Below are 20,517 nucleotides of genomic sequence, written 5' to 3'. Positions count from 1 at the left end.
ACCACAAATCAAAGTCAGCTTGAAATACACAGCAAGACCCTGCCTTGAAAAACAACAACAACCAGAAGGAAAAACAGAACAGAACACAAAGAAAAGTAAAGGAAAAATTTTCCTGTCTGTTGTGATGAGAAAGCTCTGTAAGGTATTTAAAGCAATTTGAGAAGGGTGTGAACGCAGGCTAACCAGTGCTAAGATTATGAATTTCTAGCGTACATGCCAAGAAGTGAGAACAGATGGGGAGACTAAATATTAGGCTGACTCTTTGACCCTCACAACAGCTTTGAGAAAGAGACAGTTCATTTCACTTTGCAGTAGAGTAGCAGGCTGGAAGTGTTAAAAACCTTAGTAAGTGACAGGGACAAGATCCAAACTAGAGAGAGAGAGCAGGTACCTGCAACATTAAGACACATGAAATACTACCTACTGACATCATCTACTGGTTCCATGCAAACAAGGAGATGGAGATGATACACAGAAACTTACTGCAGTGATCTCCCTGCTGGAACTCTTGAATACTCTTTCAACAACTAAGCTAGCATCCCAAATATTTCTGGAACAAAAAGTGTTTTAATTATTATACTGTAAATGAATGCAACGTTTTATTACATGCAGTTACTTTTCCGTAGGAACATAACGCTCTAATCAGACTTTCAAATTTAGCAACTACTTACTATGTTTCATGGAAAACGGAGCTGGCGAGCTAGCTGGTTCAGCAAGAAAAGGCACTTACTTGTAGTACAAGCCTAGTGGCCTGAATGCCATCCCCTGAGCTCACATGAAGGTGGAAGGAGAGAAATGATTTCACCAAAGTGTCCTCTGACATCCACATGTACATTGTGGCATGTCCTTATCCTCCATCATGCATGGACACCAATAAAAAAGTGGAAAAACAGAAAAACTTTCAAACATAACATCCCTACTACTCCAGAATGAGTCTATTAAATGAAAGCCTACTAAAGAAAAGTTCAGTGGTTAAGAACACGTGCTGCGGGCTGGAGAGATGGCTCAGAGGTTAAGAGTACTTCCAGAGGTCTTGAGTTCAATTCCCAGCAACTACATGGTGGCTCACAACCATCTATAATGAAATCTGGTGCCTTCTTCTGGCCTGCAGGCAGACATGCAGACAGAACACGGTATTCATAATAAATAAATGAATCTAAAAAAAAAAAAAAGAAGAAGAAGAAAAAAAAAGAACATGTGCTGCTCTTGCAGAGGATCTAGATTTAGTTCCCAGCATCTACATGACAGCTAACAACAATATGTAACTCCACTTTCAGGAGATATGATGCCTTCTTCTGGCTTCCATGGTCACCAGACATACATGCAGCGCACATACATATACATGCAGGAAAAGCATTTATATACATAAAATAAAAATTGTAATACACATACACACGTATTTATCTCAACATGTAACTCAATATATATAGAGAGACATGGCAGCTAATTAGAAGTTAAGGGAGAACTACAAGGGCCACCATCATTCATCCTTCCCTCTACCTGTTCCCTCTGCAGGATGACTTCCATACCCGTCCTTAAAGGGACGGAGGCTGCCCCCCACCTTTTGAATCAGGCTGGCCAGATAAAGCTGGACAGAGAATGGCACTGCTGTAAACAGAGGCACTGACAGGCTTTGCAAGTTTCTACCTTCTCCTGCAACCCTGCCACTAGCTTGACTGTCATACTGAAGGATGAGACCATACAGAGAAAAGAATTGTGTGGCCATTTCACACCAGTGGATAAATGGGCCTCGAAGCATATAGAAATACAGCCAAGATAAATAAAACTCTTTCTACTGTCACGTCTGGTTGCATATGTAAGACCAGACCTCCAGCTGAAATCTACAAACAGGACGCTCTATGAGGCTAGTTATTAATATGCATGAAGATGTAAGCTGAGGCTATATGCACAGAAATAAAACAACGAATATAGCTAAAGGGCTGAGCAATGCAAAAACAATCTTAATCAGTGGATGGGCGTAAAAAAATAAAACCCACTAAGTAATGTCCCAAATATAGATTTAAGAATACGTCACTGGGGCTGGAGAGATGGCTCAGAGGTTAAGAGCACTGGCTGCTCTTCCAGAGGTCCTGAGTTAAATTCCCAGCAACTACATGGTGGCTCACAACCATCTGTACTAAGATCTGGCGCCCTCCTCTGGTGTGCGGGAATAATGTTGTATACATAATAAATAAATAAATAAATAAATAAATAAATAAATAAATAAATAAATAAATAAGGGTTGGTAATTATAACAGGATATACACACACACAAACACACATACACAGAATACTTAGAATTAAAAAAAAAACAATACGTCACTACTGTAAATAAGACAAAATGGAACAATAGCAGTCTACAAAATACTTACCCCATGATTCGAGAAAAGTAAATGCAAATACCATTGTGTTTTCCTGAGTACACAATCTCTGGTCCAGTCAAACCACCCATGCTTGTAGCCTGCATTGCTGGGTTTCCCACAGCATACATTGGAGTTGACATGGTAGAAGGCTGAGCACCTGCACACAAAGAAGAAAGTCTCTTAAAAGTAAAGCCTAGGCCAGGCAGTGATGGTATACGCCTTTAATCCCAGCACTTGGGAGGCAGAGACAGGTGGATCTCTGTGAGTTCGAGGCCAACTTAGTCTATACAATGAGTTCCAGGACAGGCTCCAAAGCTACAGAGAAACTCTCAAAAAGCCAAAAAAGTAAATCCTAGGTTCACCGTTGGGGCTCATGAACTCCAGCTTACTACTACTATTTTGCTAAATGGACACAGTATCAAACAGCACTCTAATCCACATCTGTCTCCAAGGATCAGTGAGGCTCTCAGATCTCATCAGAGAAGATTCCTTGTGTCACAAATGGTGGCTAAGAAATTCACTGAGGTTGAAATGCAGAGCATAAGTTCCTGTGGATCTTTAGTCACAATGGGACACCTATATCACAGCCCAACGCCACCCCACCACCAGAAGGCACAATGTGAGAGGGGTATAAGACTGTAAGAACCAGAGGCCAGAGAGGAACACGACAGGACTGCTACAATCACGAGCTCTCTGCCGGGCCGGCTAGACAAGAGCGAACCAGTCGGCATTCCAGCATGGAAGAAGGGCTCACAAGTCTCTACCATAGCTTAGGAGCTATAACAGTTGATGGCTTCTGGCTGTTAAGGGTTGGTATGGTCCTTGTATGCTACAGTGGGTGGCCCATGTCCATTAGGATGTAGACAGAGGAGAGGTTGAGGAGTGGAGCTTTGGGACAGTAATTCTGGAAGGAGCTGGGGTTAAATATGCTCAAGCATACCATGCATGTATGAAATTCCCAAATTAATAAAAAGTTTTTAAAAAAGAAATCTGAAATGTTTAGAAATTTCAATATCCATTTGGTTTATCTGGACAAAAAAAGGAAATATTTAAAGATAATGGAAGAAATAGATAGACATTTCATTTTGTTTGATAAAAAAGGGTATATTTGTGTAGTTGTTGTTTTTACCTTTACTCTTTTGAAGGCCCGCCACCCAGCTCCCAAACAAATCACACACAGAGGTTCATTCTGACTTATAAATACCCGGCCTTAGCTTGGCTTGTTTCTAGCCAGCTTTCCTAAATTTAAATTATTCCATCTACCTTTAGCCTATGGGCTTTTTTCTTTCTCTGTTTCTGCATATCTTTCTTTTACTCTTACTCCGTGGATGGCTGTGTGGCTGGGTAACTGACCCCTAGCATCCTCCTCTTTCTCTTGTCCTAGATCTCCTATCTCCCTTCCCAGATTTCTCCTCTTTTTGTTTTCTGCCTGACAGCCATGCCTATCCTTTCTCTTGCTTTGATATTGGCTATTCAGCTCTTTATTACACCAATCAGGTGTTTTAGACAAGCAAAGTAACACAGCTTCACAGAGTTAAACAAATGCAACATAAAAGAATGCAACATGGGCTAGAGAGATGGCTCAGGTTAAGAGCACTGACTGCTCTTCCAGAGGTCCTGAGTTCAATTCCCAGCAACCACTTGGTGGCTCAAAAAAATCTGTAATGATATCTGGTGCCCTCTTCTGACATGTAGGTATACATGCTAACATAACACTGTGTGTATTACAAATAAATCTTTTAAAAAAAGTAACATATCTTTGCATCATTAAACAAATAAATGTTTCATAGCATAAACAAATATAACACACCTTAAAATAATATTCTATGACAGACTTGAACTGTTTTTTTCAGCTAAACTTTCACATGCAGGCAAGGCAGGATGAAAAAAAGAAAACTTGAAATCGCTGTTTCTAATATTGGAGAGAAAAAGAACACAGTCATCAGGACCCAGTTAATCCCCATATGCCAGTGAGAGGATGCCACCCTGTTACAGGAGTTCCTAAGTGAGGCATTGATAGTCAAATGCGAAAACTAGCTTGGATGCCACTCTGTCAGTGGAGTACAGGGTGTGTGCATGTGACCACAGACCAAACAAGATTGTAAGAATGTATCTGTATCTGTGCTGGAGTACAGGGTGTGTGCATGTGACCACAGACCAAACAAGATTGTAAGTACGTATCTGGGCTGCCAGGGCAACCTTGGTTGTTGTTCCTGTTTACTAGTCTCTCTTAGGCCTGGAACTCAACTAGTAGGTCAAGCTGGCAGGCCAGGCAGCTCTCCCAGTCTGGAAATGACAAGCACTCATCACCATGATAGCTGTTCCATGTCTGTGAAGACCGGACTCAGGTCTTCATGTCCATGGGAAGCAATTCTATCACCTGAATTATCTCAGCCTCTTTCTTTTTTTTTTTTTTAAAGGAATTAGGCAATTTAATCTTCTCAATATAAAATATTAAAAAAAGTAACTAATAATGTTAGCTCTTCAAAGTGAACAGAAGTAAAAAGCCAGAACATAGAAAATAAGTACCATGCGACGGTGTCCCCAAAGCTGATGGATTTGGGTAGACACCACCACCAGGAACAGGAGAACCTGCAAGGGAAAAAGAGAATAGAGATCTGTCAAATACTTTCTCAATGCTAAGTATCTGATCCAGACTATGTAAGGAAGCTACTATGCCTGTGACTAACACTGCCTATCATAGACAAGAATCAGACACATCCTAATTTCATCCAGTCAGCACTTGTCAGCACCTGGAAGTCAGCTTTTGGAAGACAGAGATACAAACTTTCTTATTACTTGATTATTCATCTCTTCATTCTTTGTCTTTTCTTTTTTATCTCTTTCTCTTTTAATACTAAATAAACTCTGTAAACACTACTAGTTACAATTTATAGTGCTTCTTAGTATTCATTAAAGACTCAATATTGTAAGGTGTGGTAGCAGCACACACTTTTAATTCTAGCACTGGGAGACAGAGGCAGAGCGAATCTGAGTTTAAAGGCAGCCTGGTCTACAGAGCAAGTTCCATGCTAACCAAGGCTACATGGAAAGATTCTATCTCAAAACAAAACAACAAAAAACCAATACCAAACAAACAAAACTAGATTCAACAGTAACTATCTAGACTTACTCATTACTAATACAGATACTAAGACTAATACTAAAAGAACAACAAAACTCTCTATTGCATAAAGTATGTCAACATTTTAAAAACATAACCCAAGTTTCAGTTTAATGTTCCATACTCACTTGAATACATTGGCGACCCCAGGATGGGACCAACATTACTTGGAGTGGGAAGAGTAGCTGGAAATCTCATCTGTGCTTCACCACCATATCTATTTGTGTGACAAAAGAATGACTTATTAACCCATGCTCTTGTAACTGGGACAAGCTGGGATGGATAACTCGTGCTCCTTTTAGCTTATTTATTTAATGGCAGACATTTTAAGGTATGGTGCCGGCAGAGAGAGTTATATCTAGCATAATTTTTCAATTAATGTTGACTTGAAATTGCAACCAGGAAATTAGAGGGCCGCTACTAATGTATAAACACATTACAGATATGTAGCGAGTAATTTACTTATTGAAATGACACAGTAATCTCTGATAGAATATGATTAGCTGTAAATTTCAAAATGTTTTTTTAAAGATTTGTCTTTGTGTATGCCTGTGCACCACGTACACCTTGCACATGGAGGCTACAGGAGGGGGTCAGATCCCTGGGAAACAGAGTGACAGGTAGTGTTAGCTGCCATGTGGGTGCTGGGACTTGAACTTGGATCTTTTAAAAGGGCAGCCAGTGCTTTTAATTCCTTTTCCATCACTCCAGCCCTAAACATTTAAAACATATACAGTGCACTCACACTTTAAATTCTCAGAAATATTTTACAAAAAGAAAACCTCTGAACCTTGGTGCAAAGGTTAGTGGAACACTGCTTAACTAGGAAGGATGAGTTCGGGTTTAATCCCAGCACTCAGAATCCCTCAGGGCCAGTGACACACGTCAAACAGAACTGGTTATGTTTGAGGAAGAAAAAAAGCACGGAGAGGAGTGACTTCAGTGAAAAGTGCAAAACAAGACCAAAAGTCAAAGAAAACCTAGAGAACAGTAACGCACGCCTTCTGCCAATCAGCCTGTTCCATCAGCATTATAATTTTTCTTATAATGAATTTGAATAATTTGCCTAGTTTCTGTACTCAGCACCCACACGGTAGTTTCGCCACATGAAATGCACTGCACTCTTCTGGCTCACAAAGGCTTTGCATGCATGAGCTACACAGACACATGCAGTCAAAACACCCATTCACAAAAAGTAACATAATTAAAAAAAAAAGTGGCCTAGGCTTAGCAGGTTTAAGATCCTAGATTCAATTCCAGTACCACCAAATACTCAAACAAAAAACAACCAACCAAAAGAGCAGGTCTTCAGCTGGAGAGAAGACTCAGTGGTTAAGAGCACTGGCTCCTCTTCTAGAGGTCCTGAATTCAATGCCCAGCAACCACATGGTGGCTCACATCCATCTCTAGAGGGATCTGGTGCCCTATTCTGGCATAAAGGCATACATGCAGATAGAGCACTCATATATATATATAAAGTCAATAAAATAAAATCTTTTTAAAAAGCAAGTCTTCCATATAACAATATTTTGCAATATTTTTAAGGTAGTTGATGGACGTTTTGGGACTAAGGACGTAGCTCAGAGGTAGAGTGTTTAGGGCTTGTATAGCATGGGTAAAAGGCCCTATGTCCTACTCTGAGGATGGACTCCAACAAAGAAGTGGCTCATTACATAAACAAACACACGCACACACACACACACACACACATGCATGCACACACGCACTCCACCCTGACGAGTACCTAAAAAATGCCCGTGTAGCCCAAGCAGATACTTCTCTATCACAGGCAGCAGTGGAACAAGCAAGAATAAGGCAAGTTGCACAAGCTTGGTCTTCCTGTAAGGAAAAATTAAAGACAAACCCAAAGTTGAAGCAAGTGTTCAACAAATACTTGCTGATGTAATAAAATCAATCAATAAAGCAAACGGCCCAGATTTAAATTTTAGCTCAGGCACAGTATTAAAGATGCATTCTCTTTATTAAGGTTTGATCAACTGTTACTCTTTATCTTTTATTCTAGTAATCTATCCTCCTAATTTTAAGAAATTATCAATAAGAGCCAACATTATTGAGTATCTACCATGTGCTAGGCACGATTTTTAGAAGCCAGTATAACAGTCCTTATAGCACAGTACACAAAAAGTAAAAACTAAAACTAAACTAAGTGTAGTGAATATAAGCTTCTCATTCCAGTTTTGGAATATTTTCAGCAGGTAGTTTGAATCCTGGGTCTGAGCTTTAATTAGACAGTACTAATTTTAACTAAGCCTTCTCAGATTTAAATCTACCAATTAAGTTATGGCTATTATCTACTAATGTCTTCACATTTCACTTCAACTGTGCTTGAAACACACTGTACATATACACGCTCATAAAGTAATGCCTGGCACATTTAGAAAAAATTGTATTTCGCATACGACTTCAATATCATTCTTACTAGTATACCTTAATAAGGATTTGTCAAAATCAGAGGATAGCTCTGGAGAAGCCCTGTGACATTACTACTTTCAGTATCAGTTCATATACGCTGATTCGAGTACAAAAGAGAACAGAAAATCTGGCTATTACAGTGTTTTACTTCCAATTTACAAAGAATTTTGACAGCCTTATTGCTTCCTTATTTAAAATATCACACTACCTGATGTAATTTGAAGAATCTTTCAATCTCCTCTCCATCTCCACCCACGTTACTCACAAGCAGATGTCTCAGCTGGTCCACCGGTCTAAGTTTGTGAAACATAAGACTACCCTGAGAAGTCAACAGTGAGAGAGAACATGAGTACACCACTGGCAGGCCTGACTGGCGGAGGGCTGGAGAGGTAGCTCAGGGGCAGAGCTCTAGCCTGGCATGCACAGCCAGTGATACACACAAAAGCCTGGCTGTTAACACTTGACTGCTGCCTTGTTTAACAATAAGCTACTCCAACAATACAAAAACAAAACAAAACAAAAAAAAACCAGGCAAGATTGCCACAACAATCAATCTATATTCAATTTTCATATCTACAAAAAATTAATAATCTTGCCCCTCTCATGCTGCTCCTCAAATCAGAGAATTAGTTAGATTATTCATATCATTATTATATGTTGGCACATATGTCTATTCATAGAAAAAAAGCTGGATCCTTAGGCATCCATTAACCAGGATACATTCCAAACAGACCCAAGGTTTCAAGAACAAAATTATAAACGTACTAGAAAAACATGAAAGTTTTATTTTTTAAATAAATCTCAAGCAGAAAAAAAAATAGTTCAGCACAAAACAAATTCTAAAAAATAACTGTTATTGACTACTTGAAACTTGTCTGTACGAAAAAGTTTTCAATAAAGAGTTAAATCACAAATTAAGAAAATCATGAGAGGCTGGGCAGTGGTGGCGCACACCTTTAATCCCAGCACTTAGGAGGCAGAGGCAAACAGATCTCTGTGAGTTTGAGGCCAGCCTAGTCTACAGCGCAAATTCCAGATTTGCTCCAAAGCTACACACAGAAACCCTATCTCGAAAAATCAAAAGAGAGAGAAAAAGGAAGAAAATCATGTGAAACTAAAACGCAAAACTTAGTTTCTTTGACATATACTCTTGAGTCAATAAATCAAACAGACAGCTCTATAGAAATGGTCAAACAGCGTCTCCCCTAATCCTCAGGACAGATTACAAAAACCACCTCCACCCTGAGATGCTTCCAACTGTGCATAATACCAGAGCAGGGGTAGGGCTCAGCGGAGCTCTGCTCACTAGCATGCAGGAGTTCCTGGGTTCCGCAGTCAGCGCTGCTATGAGAAGAGGCCTTTTGTATACTTCAGAGCCTCCCTTGCTTGCCTCTACGGTTGGCAGATATGCACGCACCTGTGCCGAGAGGAGAACGAATTTCTTTGGCGGCAACATGTGCTGCTGGACGACAACTGGAGAGTCAGTGATTGGGATGTGGTCTTTATTTAAAGGTGTAATGATTTTATCTACTTTTAATTCATCTATTGCCGAAAGAGCCCAGGAGTGACCATCAACCCGTGTTGTCATCTACGGAAAAGAAATACATCGCTTTCATATTTTGTCGAAGTCACAGATGCCAAAGCTTCTAGGACACAAAACCAAAAAAAAAAAAAAAAAACCAAAAAAGCAACCAAAGAAGCCTCCCTAAATTCAGCACCATGGGTATCTTCCACATATATTTAGCTTTTTACCACACTATTCTTCTCTTTCTATACGAAATCTGTCTTTTTCGTTCTTCCTTCCTTTTTTTGAAGACGCTGTCACTATGTTCTCCAGGCTTCCTCAGACCCAGCCTCGCTGCCTGTCTCTCAAGACTGGGATCATAGGTTATACACGCAGGCTTGCTAACCTCTGCAGTCTAAGGAACAAGGCCTTTGGAAGATAGGCTCAAAGTTCTACTGCTCTATTACAGTTTATCAGCCAGAGAGCGGTCATCTAAGTTTCTGTGCAGAAGATATAACTGGCAGATTCAGTGGTTTCTTTGCTGGCATAGACTGTGTTCTCCATTGTTCTATTTCCTTCCTAAAGTAAGATCCTTTAAAATCTAAAAGTATTTTAGTATTCTAAGATATTTTAGGAAAGCAATTCATGCACTGGAAAATGCTAAGATATATTCTTCATCCATATGCACAATATCTGTCCTCAACAACCAGAGTCTTGCTTTCTCTCTTCTCGCACATTTTTCTTCTACTGAACCATTTGAAAGTGATAGACCCAGCCCCCTAAATACTTCTCCAAGCATCTCCAGAAAATAAGGATAGTCCCTTAAACCATGAATCATTGTATCATTTCAAATGCTGATAAAGCCGGGTTGGGGGGGGGGGCATGCCTTTAATCCCAGCACTCGAGAGGCATAAATTTGAGGCCAGTCTGGTCTACAAGAACAAGTTCCAGGACAGGCTCCAAAGCTACAGAGAACCCCTGTCTTGAAAAACCAAAAGAATGTTGATACAATTCCCTAATTAATTCAATGCCCAGTCTATATAAAATTTCCAAACCCACCTTTAGAAAACTAGAATTTTATCAGTGTTATGCACTATATGTATTTGGTGGCATATATTCTTATTTTTAAATAAAAGTTCACATCTGTTTGAGAACTCAAATATTATACAAATTAAAAAATTACTTTAAAACATAGTTAAGCTGGGTGTGGTGACTCATGCCTGTAACCCAAGCATTGAAGAGTCTGAAGCAGGAGGAACACAGTCTGAGGTCAGCCAGGGTACACACTGCGTCTCAGACTAGCCTGGGCTTTTGAGAGAGGCCAGTCTAAAAAGTAAAACAACAGAAAGTTAACATTTTTAGACCCTTTCTCTGTCCCAGGCCATGATCTGAGTGTTCTATGTACATGATTTCATTTAATCCCATGGCATCTTCGCAGAGAAAGTACAGTGGCAAATATTAAATCTAAGAAAATGATAGTGCCAAAAGCCAAAGCAAGCCTCCAAAGCGACGTTGAGGTAAATTTTGACCTTTATCCCTGGTCCCCAATCAGGACTGCATCTGTATCTTTCTGAGATCAAAATTCCTATGTTTATTATGATATGACTCTTTACCAGGCTGGTCTCGAACTCACATAGATCTGCCTTCCGGGTGCTGGAACTAATGGTGTGCATGATTTATGCTGAGCCCAGTGTTTTCTTTTTAAGATGTTTTAAAAGCTGGGTATGGCATCACATGCCTGTAATTTGAGCACCTGGAAGGCAGAGGCAGGTGCGTCTCTGTGAGTTCAGGGTTGGCCTGATGTACTCATCTAGGGCTACATAATGAGAACTGCCAAAAAGATCCATGTGTGATGAATATAATCTGACAGTTAAAAAACAACATACAAACAAAATAAACTAAGAGGAAACATTTCTTTACTCTTAATCAAGATTGCTTTATTTGGGGCTGGAGAGAAGGCCTAGAGGTTAAGAGGACTTGTTGATCCTATGGAGAACCCGGTTTTGATTCCCAGCACTCATCTACCTCAATGGGTATCAGGCATGCACATAACAAACACACAACATACATAAAAAACATTAAATTAAAAACATTTTAAATTTCTTTCTTTAAAATTTTGTGTACCCACGTACTCATGTTTGTGTCTGTGTTAAGTGTGTGTGCACATTAGAGTTTAGGGGCACAAGGAAACAGGAAGAGAACATCAGATCCCTTACAGCTGGAGCTACAGCTGCTTCTGAGCCACCGTGTGGGTGTTGGGATCACAACTCCAGTCTTCAGGATTGAACAAATGCTGCCAACCTCTGAGCCTCTCTCCAGTGCCCCGCTAAGATTTCAAATCATATTTTATGAAAATAGCAGTAATTCCGAAGACAAAGTTATTCTCACCATACTATTTCTCCCTTAAAACATTCTTAACTGCAATAGGGATGTGACCACACGTCTGAATGCCTGAGTGCTGGGTCACCTGCAGCACCACAGACGAATTTCACTACAAGTCTCAGAACTACTGACCTGAGTTTCCATCATTGGCTTTTGGAAAGGAAACGTATCATGGTTGACACACCATAAAATGTCATTATCTTCATTTTCTGATGCTGTCATTAATAGAATTCCTAAAAGTTAAACACACAAAATTATTATGTGATGCTAAATAATCTGTATTCCCAGTAACTTTAATAATTAGCAACAGTATACACAATTTATACAATGGTGGAAACAATCTAATGAGGAAAGAACAGGACTTTTGTTTTTGAATAAATGGTGCTTGGAAAAATAAAATATATACCTAAAAATGTTTACAAATAAATTGGACAAAAAGAAATACCAGACCTATACGAGTCATGGGAATAAGGTTATAATTTTAAAAAGTGCTGTGATAGTATCGAAAGCATTGATTATTTGAAGATATTCTTCTTGCAAAAGAAAATTAAGTTTGGGTATTGAAAAATAATAGGGTGGAAGAGTCTGGCATAGTAGTACACATCTTTAATCCTAGCACTTGGGAAGCAGAGGCAAGTAGACTTCTGTAAGTTCAAGGCCATTGTGGTTTACATAGAGAGATCCAGGCCAGTCAGGGTTATAGTGCGACTCTGCCTCAAAAAAAAAAAAAAAAAAAAAAAAAAAAAAAAAAGGAGGTGGCAGTGGTGCTGAGAGAGAGATGGCTCTGCAGTCAGGAAAAACACGTGTTGTTCTTGCTCTTGCAGGGAACCTGGGTTCAGTCCCCAGATCCCATGTGACAGCTCAAAGCCATTTGAGAAAACTACACATCTAGAGGTCTGATGCATGCTCATGGTGCACATACATATATGTAAGCAAAACACACATGCACATTAAAAAAAACCCTGATCCTAAATCTCACAGCACTTCAGAACTTACCTTTACTATAAAGAGCTTTGTGCACTTTTGAAGGCTTCTCAACTGTTGAAGATGCTGAGAATCCAGGAGGTAATCGGACATGAACCAGTGTCAGTGTATTGGGCCGAGCTAATGGCTGCCTGAATGGACAAGTGCTGAAATACAACCTCACCCCTGATGAGGGGTAAAGACAGGCATTAGCAACAGAAAGGAAGGACCAGGACACGTGTAGTGAAGAAGCTTCACACATAAACACAGACTTCTGCAAAAGCACACATCACTTTCCTCACTGCATGAAATTATGGATTAGCAGTTTAAAGATATTTTTAGAAATGTCACTGAATTGAGCAGTGACTCAATACATTGCTATAGTAAGAGCTTGTGACAAGCCAAGGGAACCTGCGACTCAGTTAAGGCTCTGTCACTAAAAACAAGACACTTCACTTTGCAGGTCTGGGTATACATCACAATATATACAATTCCTTCCACTAAAAAAAAAAAAAAATCCTTATTATATGAATCCTCAACACAGCTTAATAACTAATGAAGGAGTGAAACCATTTCTAATCATAAATTTCCAATTCAAGCATTATCAAAATGTGTATAGCAATGGCACAAATACAGAAACAAACATACCTGCATGAGTGACGGCCAGTAACTGACAGTCCAGTGACTCAGAATTTTCAATCACTGCTATCTGAACAATTGGCTTAAAAACGGAACGATCAATAGTCCTGTAAGAAACAAAACTGAAATGTATTTCTAGTCTGAGGCAGGAATGTTGGCACACGCCTTTAATCCCAGTTCTAGGGAGACAAAGGCAAATGGATCTCCTTGAGTTTAAGGCTGGTCTACATACTTAGTTCCAGGACAGCCAGAGATATAACAGAGAGGTTCTGTCTCAATAAATAAATGAGATTAATCCCTAAAGTAACAGTAGGAAGTAGCAAGATTCCAGCATAGTTAAAACTGGCCCTCTTGCCAGGTGGTGGCGGCACATGCCTTTAATCCTAGCACTCAGGGGAGGGAGAGGCAGGCAGATCTCTATGAGTTTGAGGCCAGACCGGTTTACAAGAGTTAGTTCCAGGACCAGCTCCAAAGCTACAGAGAAGCCTTGTCTTGAAAAACCAAAGGCTCGCCCTCTTACCAAGCCATTGAAAAGACCATTTTAAAGGGGTAAGTAAACTGAAGGAGCTAGAGTGTTCTCAAGGGATCAAGTTCCCACTGCAGTGACCACTACTGATTAAAGGGAGAAAACTACCGACATGAAGCCCCTCCAGATGCAGCGACGTAGTTTAGGTAACCTGTGTGTCCTGGCTTAGGAACCCAACTTGGACTCTAAGAACTTTGAATTGAACTCTGAACTGGTTGTTGCATACTTCCCAAACTCTTAGTTATCTATAGACATTCTCCTTCCTTTATAATATAGGTCTTTACACTTTCATTTTCTATTAAGTACAGTGATGTAACATTTGTAACAAACAGCTAGAGCTTAAAAGTTCCAGGGAAAAGGGTTGAAGGCCCAGCTAAGTGGTTGAATGCTTGCCTAGTCTGTGGGAGACCTTGGGCTTGATTCTCAGCACCTTTGAAAACAAAGTCCAAGAGGGAAAAACACAACAAGCTATACTTTACTCAGTAAGACACACCACCTTATGTTTCGAAACAACATGAGACAGTCAATAGCAACAAGGTTTCAAACACAACTTACGGTGATGTTCCTTAACCAATCATCTTTTAGAGACGTTTGGAGCCTTAATTTAATCTTAGTATAGTATATATAACATATGTGCTTATAAATAGCATAATGATGTCTACAAATGAAATGCTGACAATAAAGGCCATATTACCTAGCAATGTTTCCAGCAGCAGAGACAATGGCGTTTTGGGAAACTGAGGCAACTCTGCTCATCCCCTGTCCATCATGGCCCAAATCATAAACCTGTGAATGAAATGGTGCTCCTTCAGACACAATTATATAGCGTATACATTACATTAAAGGTGACTTGTTCTTTTAAAGTATAATTTGATGCTTAACAGAGAAGGAAATACTAGATTGTTTGAAATCTCACCAAATCAAACAAACAAAAAATGGCCTAAAAAACTGTTTGACGTGTTTACTAGAAAAAGCACACAACTGATGCAGGTATGGTGATACACACCAACAATAACAGATACTGAGGACTGCAAGGTCATGCTTGGCCACAAAACAAGCTGAAGGCCAGCATAAACTACATGAGAATCCGCTTCAGTACACGGGCAGTTTGAATGACTAGATCATCTTCATAAAGCAGGGATGTGCTGGGTGTGATGGTGTATGCCTTTAATCCCACCTCTTGGGAGGCAGAGGCCAGCCTGCTCAACAGAGTGAGTTCCTGTGTATCCAGGCCTACCCAGAGAAACTTTATATTGAAAAACAAAAAACAAGACAAAAGAGGGATGTAAGTAGGTGAGACACTTCACTGGCTAAAGGTATGGGCAACTGCCAACCTGACAATTTGAATTCCATCTCTGTACCATGAGAGAAAGAGAACTGACTCCTAAAGTTATCCTCCACCTCCACATGAGAGCGTGTCACATGGGTGTGTGTATGCATATGTGTACACACACACACACACACAAATTGATTTTGCCAGGCAATGGTGGCGCACACCTTTAATCCCAGAACTCGGGAGGCAAAGACAGGTGGATCTCCATGAATTCAAGGCCAGCCTGGTCTATCAAGTGAGTTCCAGGACAGGCTTCAAAGCTACAGAGAATTCCTGTCTCAAAAAACAAAAACAAACAAAAAAAGGTAATATTTAAAAACAAACAAACAAAAAAACAGGAATGTTTTTCTACTTTTAAATGGTAGCAAATATGCATACATACCTGTATTACTCCTTTCTCTGACCGTGTATACAGAATATTTCTGGAATTATCAATTTCAATTTGAACAATAGGATCTAAAAGTAAAACAAAAGAAGAAAACCAAACCCCAAGGATTATCAATTGAACACAGAACGTATTCACAACAAATTAAAAGTGATGCATTAGGATTTGTATTTAGGGGCTTTCTACTCTCTTGCTTGGTTGTTAAAGTCTACAATATCTATGTAAGGACCAAGCGAGGGAACAAAGATGTCAAATACTGACATGGTCCTGAGTAGCACAAGTAACTTACACCTTCAAGCAAGGTACTGGACACTGCTCTCCAGTAATCCTAGCTTGTAGGAGACTATGGCACATGAAGTGTTTAGAGATTAAGAAATACATTAAAGACGAGTAGTGGTGACGCACACCTTTAATCTCAGCACTCGGGAGGCAGAACCAGACCAATCTCTGTTAAATTCGAGGCCAGACTGGTCTACAGAGCTAGATCCAGGACAGCCAAGGCTACCAAAGAAAAACTGTCTTGAAAAATTAAAAAAAGAGGGGCTGGAGAGATAGCTCAGCGGTTAAGAGCACTGGCTGCTCTTCCAGAGTTCCTGAGTTCAATCCCCAGCAACCACATAGTGACTCTGCCCTCTCCCAACCTGCAGGCATACATGTAGACAGATCCCTGTATACATAATAAATAAACATTAAAAAACTTAAAAAGAGAGAGAGAGAATAAATTAAGAGTTAGAAGTTATGTTGTTCTATATAGCAAAACTCTGTCTTAAAACAAAAACAACTGATTTTGTCTTCTAAATGATTATTTAAATTTTGTTTTCGGACGGTCTCACTATGCATTTCTGTCTGGCCTCAAACTTGCTATGCAGCCCATGCTGGCTTTGAATGTACAAAAATGAACCTGTCTCTCTGTACTGGGATTAGAGGTATGTCTCACCATGCCCAGTTTAGATTACTTCTTCATCCAGTAATACTTAACAAACTATTTACTATATGCTGGAAAAACAAAGACTACTACACTCCTAATTTTTCAGGAATGAAAACAAAGGATGACATCTAGGTAGGAAAACGCCACAGAAGAGATGGACGGACAACTGAGTGGTCAAGGGTACACACTACCTCTGGCAGAGGTCTGAGTTTGATTCCCAACACTTACACTGCCTGCAATGCCAGCTCCTCGTCTCTACAGACGCCAAATACAAATATAGGCCCACAAATCCACACTGATACATACTCATAAAGAAATTTAAATTTAAAGGAAAAAGAAAGCACCACAATACATACTGATTTCTAAAAATACACAGCATGTTTCCTTCCATAAGAGTGTATCACTTCACAGTGTGGCAGCCACAGTACTCTGTGTAAATAAACCTACTCTGTTAGCAGAGTGACAAAAATCTCTTACAGAACCACACAGAAGTGGCTCATGACAAAAAATTCCGTCATTTAATTTTCTTTTTTAAGTTTCATTATATTACTTCACTTTAAAGCATCTTAAAATTATTACACTTGCTTGTTGCTAAGTTTGTTAAAATTCATGGATATAAGTCAGGCGGTGGTGGCACATGTCTTTAATCTAGCACTAGGGAGGCAGAGGCAGGCAGTCTCTGAGTTCTATGCCAGTCTGGTCTACAAGGTGAGTACTAAGACAGCTGGGGCTACACAGAGAAACCCTGTCTTAAAAAAACAAAACAACAACAAAACAAAACAAAACAAAACAAAACACAGAAAAAAACCCAGAGATATAAATTTGACCTGGGGGTTTGTTCTAGACCATTTACCATATACAGAAAACTGTCTTTCTTACTTGTGCATGTATGCTGTATGTGGGGACAGACAGACCACATACACCTTTTTGTTTAAGAAGGAAAGGTGTTTTGGTCACATGATGCAGGAATGACCCAAAATTTGTAGAAAATAGCTAGGTGGAGATTAAAATCTATGTTTTTCTGTTTTATGACACTGCTGCTCCCTCAGACACCTCACAGACATATAGCAAATACAATTTCATATGACAAGTATGACAACTAAGAAAGCAAATTTCTGAAGAAAATGTTAAGTTCAAAGTACCAAAAAAATTTGCTTTATTTGCCAAATTTGTTTCCTACTTACCATCTTCTGAGAATGTGAACTGGAGCAAAGAAGGAACGAGGAAGGAAAGAGAGCTCTTTGAGTGGTTTATCTTCCTACATCTTTGACTGAACCAGCCTGCTTCTGCCTTGGAGAGAAACAAGATGTGTAATACAATGACAACTGTACCCACGCTCAGTGAAACTTCTAGTCTCCATGGACCACCAGGGACTGTAAGTACAGTGAAACACTTTTCAAAATTAACTCCAGTTATTCTATAACTAAAAATATCTACTAAGTACAACAAATAACTTTGAACACACATTATTCAATGAAAAGTCAATTGTAAACATAACTAATAGTAACCTAAGTGAGGACAGACATTTATAAAAGTGTACACACAGACACATGTAAACAGGTATTTATTTATGCGTATAAATACACATATGCCAATTTAAATATCATGCTTTAAAACAGTGTCTCTCAACTTTCCTAATGCTGTGACCCTTTAATATAGTTCCTCATGTTGTGGTAACTCCCAATTATAAAATTATTTTTGTTGCTACTTCATAACTGCAATTTTGCTACTTTTAAGAATTGTACTAAAAATATCTGATATGCAACTCCCCCCAAGGGGGTCCTGACCCACAAGTTGAGAACCATTGCTTTAAAGACACATACCAAACAGATTACCACAATGACCCTGGTGTTTGTCTAACACTAATAAAGCTCTGAGCTCAAGTTTCAGAATACCAATATTTGCACAAGACAGAAGGGTTTTACCTAGGAGAAGGACTAGGTCTTATGTGATGGAGGAAGGTCATTGGTTAATTAAATAAAGAAACTGCTTGCCCTGATAGGGCAACATAGGTGGGTGGAGTAAACAGAACAGAATGCTGGGAGGAAGAGGAAGTGAGCTCTGCTCTCTGGAGCAGAGACGCCATGCTCCCCTCTCCTGGGCACATGCGATGACGCTCCGACCCAGGATGGACGTGGGCTAGAATCTTCCTGGTAAGTGCACCTTGGGATGCTACAAACATTATTAGAAATGGGCTAGTCCAGGTGCGAGAGTTAGCCTAGAAGAGGCTAGATAGAAATGGGCCAAGCAGTGTTTAAATGAATACAGTCTGTGTGTTGTTATTTCGGGCATAAGCTAGCAGGCGGCTGGGGTGCTGGGGACGCAGCCCCGCCACTCCTATTACTACACTTATGGGTATAGAGTAGTTTGGTTTATGCTTGAATATTTTCCTTAATAATATATAGAGAATAAAATTAGAAAATTAAAACAAACGCTCTTCTTTTGTTTTTCAAAAGGATAACAAAAACCAAATTTGTAAATTTTAATGCTTACTTGGTATGCTACTTCATACAAACAGCCGTCCTTTCCAGCCAAAAAAATTCTGCCATTATCAGTGGAAGTGATGGTTAAGAGGTAAGTGTTATCAGTCGGAAGAGAATACAAAGGATCTGGCAGCAGCTGCATCCCGCCACACATGCTGTCATTAAGAATGCCAGAACCTGCAGGTGTGCAACAAGAAAAACCAGAGGACAGTTCCTTAGTTTTCTGAAAGCTAAAATGATCCTCACATTATCTTGAGAACTGGTAACTTATCTGGGCGATGCACACCTTTAATCCCAGCACTCAGGAGGCAGAGGCAGGCGGATCTCTGTGAGCTGAAAAAGAGAACTGGTAACTTTACTGAATTCCTACTAAAATATCCCGAATGCCTACAACATTTTATAAAGTTAGCATAAAAGCTTGAAGGGCTGGAGAGATGGCTCAGATTCAAGCGTTGTTCTTGCAGAGGACCAGGGTTCAGTTCTCAGTACCCACATGACCAGTCATAAACACCTGTCTATAACTCAAGTTCTAGGGGATCTAATATCATATTCTGGATTCCACACACACACACAATCACATATATACATTCGGGTAAAACAGTTATACACAAAAAATAAAAATAAACCTTGCCTGGTTGTGGTGGCGCACGCCTTTAATCCCAGTACTTGGGAGGCAGAGGCAGGTGGATCTCTGCGAGTTCAAGGCCAGCCTGGTCTAAAGATTGAGTTCCAGTACAGCCAGGACTATACAGTGAAACTTTGTCTCATAAAAGCAATAAATAAATACATAAATTTAAACAAAACAGTTTAACACAGTGTGGCCACTGTGGTGGTGGGTGTGGTGTGGTGTAAAGTGTTTATGTCTATATGTAAGGCCCTGAACTCAATTCTTAGAGCATGCATGCATACATACACAGAGTTTCACTAAAGATAATTTAAACTGCACCTTTAGTACACATATTTGCTATACAGCAAAATACCAAAAACAAACCGAAACTTGTGTGAGGATTTAGTACTAAAAACCATTATAATGCTAATTTTCAACACACTATTATTTTTAAAAACCTAGCATATGAGTGAGTTACCATACCTGTTTGTACATTAGCATAGCTGAGGCCAAGAATTACTATATCCACAGGGGTTGCCAAAACCAGCAGGTGTCGTACATGAGGTTGAAAGATGCCTACAGTAAAACAGACAAAGGTAAATTATTTCCTGAAAAAAAAACCACAGAATGTAGGCATGAATAAAATGTGGTTACACTATTAAAGTGAGCTCCTAATTAGACAGCAAAAGTCTAAATCTGGGCCAACAAACTGTGTTTAAATATTACTATGTTAAAGCACTAAAGTACATAAACAGTAGAAAAGAATAGGAAATAACTGACTCAACAACGCCATTTAAAAAGTGTCGCACACTCGGGGGCTGGAGAGTCGGCTCAGTGGTTGAGAGCA

At 39.6% G+C, this 20,517-nt stretch overlaps 1 protein-coding gene across 1 annotated transcript in view; it reads right to left on the bottom strand.

The window, feature by feature from the left end:
* Nup155 (nucleoporin 155) overlaps positions 1 to 20,517 on the bottom strand; it is a 51,374-nt gene that overhangs the window by 24,031 nt on the left and 6,826 nt on the right. Inside the window, exons 5-19 of the mRNA XM_005356604.3 lie at positions 20,154 to 20,246; positions 19,074 to 19,240; positions 17,765 to 17,870; positions 15,650 to 15,723; positions 14,629 to 14,720; positions 13,418 to 13,515; positions 12,803 to 12,955; positions 11,939 to 12,039; positions 9,338 to 9,508; positions 8,129 to 8,239; positions 7,232 to 7,326; positions 5,616 to 5,704; positions 4,893 to 4,955; positions 2,373 to 2,520; positions 484 to 550 (exon numbers count right to left, since the gene is read on the bottom strand). Of these exons, the coding sequence (XP_005356661.1) occupies positions 484 to 550; positions 2,373 to 2,520; positions 4,893 to 4,955; positions 5,616 to 5,704; positions 7,232 to 7,326; positions 8,129 to 8,239; positions 9,338 to 9,508; positions 11,939 to 12,039; positions 12,803 to 12,955; positions 13,418 to 13,515; positions 14,629 to 14,720; positions 15,650 to 15,723; positions 17,765 to 17,870; positions 19,074 to 19,240; positions 20,154 to 20,246 (1,628 nt within the window). The remainder of the gene's footprint in view (positions 1 to 483; positions 551 to 2,372; positions 2,521 to 4,892; positions 4,956 to 5,615; positions 5,705 to 7,231; positions 7,327 to 8,128; positions 8,240 to 9,337; positions 9,509 to 11,938; positions 12,040 to 12,802; positions 12,956 to 13,417; positions 13,516 to 14,628; positions 14,721 to 15,649; positions 15,724 to 17,764; positions 17,871 to 19,073; positions 19,241 to 20,153; positions 20,247 to 20,517) is intronic.

Source organism: Microtus ochrogaster, chromosome 19 (genome assembly GCF_000317375.1).
Source record: "Microtus ochrogaster isolate Prairie Vole_2 chromosome 19, MicOch1.0, whole genome shotgun sequence".
Lineage (NCBI taxonomy): Eukaryota > Metazoa > Chordata > Mammalia > Rodentia > Cricetidae > Microtus > Microtus ochrogaster.
Note: the sequence above shows the minus strand (reverse complement) of the source record. Positions and strands in the feature narration are given on the sequence as shown.